Source organism: Corvus brachyrhynchos, unplaced genomic scaffold (assembly GCF_000691975.1).
Source record: "Corvus brachyrhynchos isolate BGI_N302 unplaced genomic scaffold, ASM69197v1 scaffold95, whole genome shotgun sequence".
NCBI lineage: Eukaryota > Metazoa > Chordata > Aves > Passeriformes > Corvidae > Corvus > Corvus brachyrhynchos.
Genome location: NW_008238347.1, coordinates 1,750,986 through 1,752,533, shown reverse-complemented (window position 1 = coordinate 1,752,533; position 1,548 = coordinate 1,750,986). Strand labels below are relative to the sequence as shown.

Below are 1,548 nucleotides of genomic sequence, written 5' to 3'. Positions count from 1 at the left end.
TGAAAAACATAGAGGCAAAGCCGAGGGTGAGTACCCATGTGCTGGGGCTTCCCCAGAGCTGGCATGAGAGCGAGATGCCATGCTCATAGCATTTGAGTCTGCACAGCTGGTGAGAGAAAGAGGCACCCAGACAAAAAGAGGAGAGGGTTTCTGACAGAAAGAGTTGCTCTCATTGCCCTGCATTTGGCTGCAACTGAAGCAATAGCTGTGCCCCCCTGGTCTCTGAGCGAGTGTCTGTGGCAGCCTGCAGGCCCTCACAGCTGACTGTCCTGCTGTTCAGGAGCTCTCGAGCTGGTGCTGGTAAGTGGGCTCCAGCACCGCTGCGGACCCATCCTGCAGCAGGCTTAGAGCTTGTTTAAACAGTGGAGCTTGGCCCATTGCATCAAGCAGAGGCTGAGCAATGAGCTTTGATGGTTCCATTAGTCACCAGTCGGAGCCAAGCAACTGAGGACACGGCTGGTAATGGGGGCTGACCCTTCTCCCTGCCTCATGGTGGTCAAGCCCCATTAGCAAGACAGCATGAGAGGGGGCTGCTATGTTGCTCCCTGTGTCCTCCCAGCTTGATCAACAGAGCCCTCAGCCCCTGGGGCTGTAAATCAGTGCCTCTCATGATGTAAAGCATCGATGGCCACATTAGTTCAGCCTGATTTCCATCAGCACAGGGCCCAGGGCACACTAGCCAGAGCTGTGCAGGCACTGCAGCTTCCAAGCATTCTTGGGAGCCAGCAGAACCAGGCAGGTCACCCCTAACTCAGCCTCTGCCTGCAGAACCTCAACGTCTCCTTCCAAGGCTGTGGGATGGATTCCCTGAGCGTCAGAGCCATGGACACGGACACACTCAGTCAAGTGAAGGAGAAAATTCTGGAGGCCTTCTGCAAGAACGTCCCCTACTCCCAGTGGCCAAGGGTGGAAGACGTTGACCTCGGTAAGGACCAGGTGCATGGGATCAGCCAGTCCGTAAATCCAGGTGAAGCACTTAATATTGTGCAGCAGCTGTTGGTGCCTGTCAGAGCAGTGGGTGAAGCAGCATTGACAGGAGGGCAGACATCAGGGCAGCAATTTGGTCCCAGACCCCCTGGGTCTTGCTTCCTTCGGGCTGGGGTCTCACTTGTCCCCTCTCTGTGTTCAGAGTGGTTCGCTACCAGCACTGACAGCTACATCCTGCGGGACCTCGATGACACGTCGGTGGTGGAGGACGGCAGGAAGAAACTTAACACATTAGCACATTACAAGGTAAAGCTGTCGACACCTCAGGGGAGCTCCGCCTCCTCGGAGCCTGCCTGGCCTCCAGGGTGAGCTGCGGTTCCCCTCCAAAAACGGGATCATCAGGAACAAGCAGGGAGGTTGCCATAGCTCCATGAGAGCTTCCAGGGAATAGACATCTGCCCTGGCGAGCATCTCGTTAATATTGCAACACACAGAAACTAATTAACACTCTTCATGCAAAACAAGTTATCCTGACAACAGAAAGAGGAGGGGAAAAAGCTCTTATTCCCAAGGGCCACTAGCCTAGCTGATTAGTATCACTGTGCTCTTGATCCGCACTCC

General features: G+C 54.9%; 1 protein-coding gene across 1 annotated transcript in view; it reads left to right on the top strand.

Annotated features, from left to right (window-relative positions):
• PLXND1 (plexin D1) overlaps positions 1-1,548 on the top strand; it is a 52,829-nt gene that overhangs the window by 40,688 nt on the left and 10,593 nt on the right. The window contains 3 exon segments of the mRNA XM_017735251.1: positions 369-404; positions 684-925; positions 1,130-1,233. Of these exon segments, the coding sequence (XP_017590740.1) occupies positions 369-404; positions 684-925; positions 1,130-1,233 (382 nt within the window).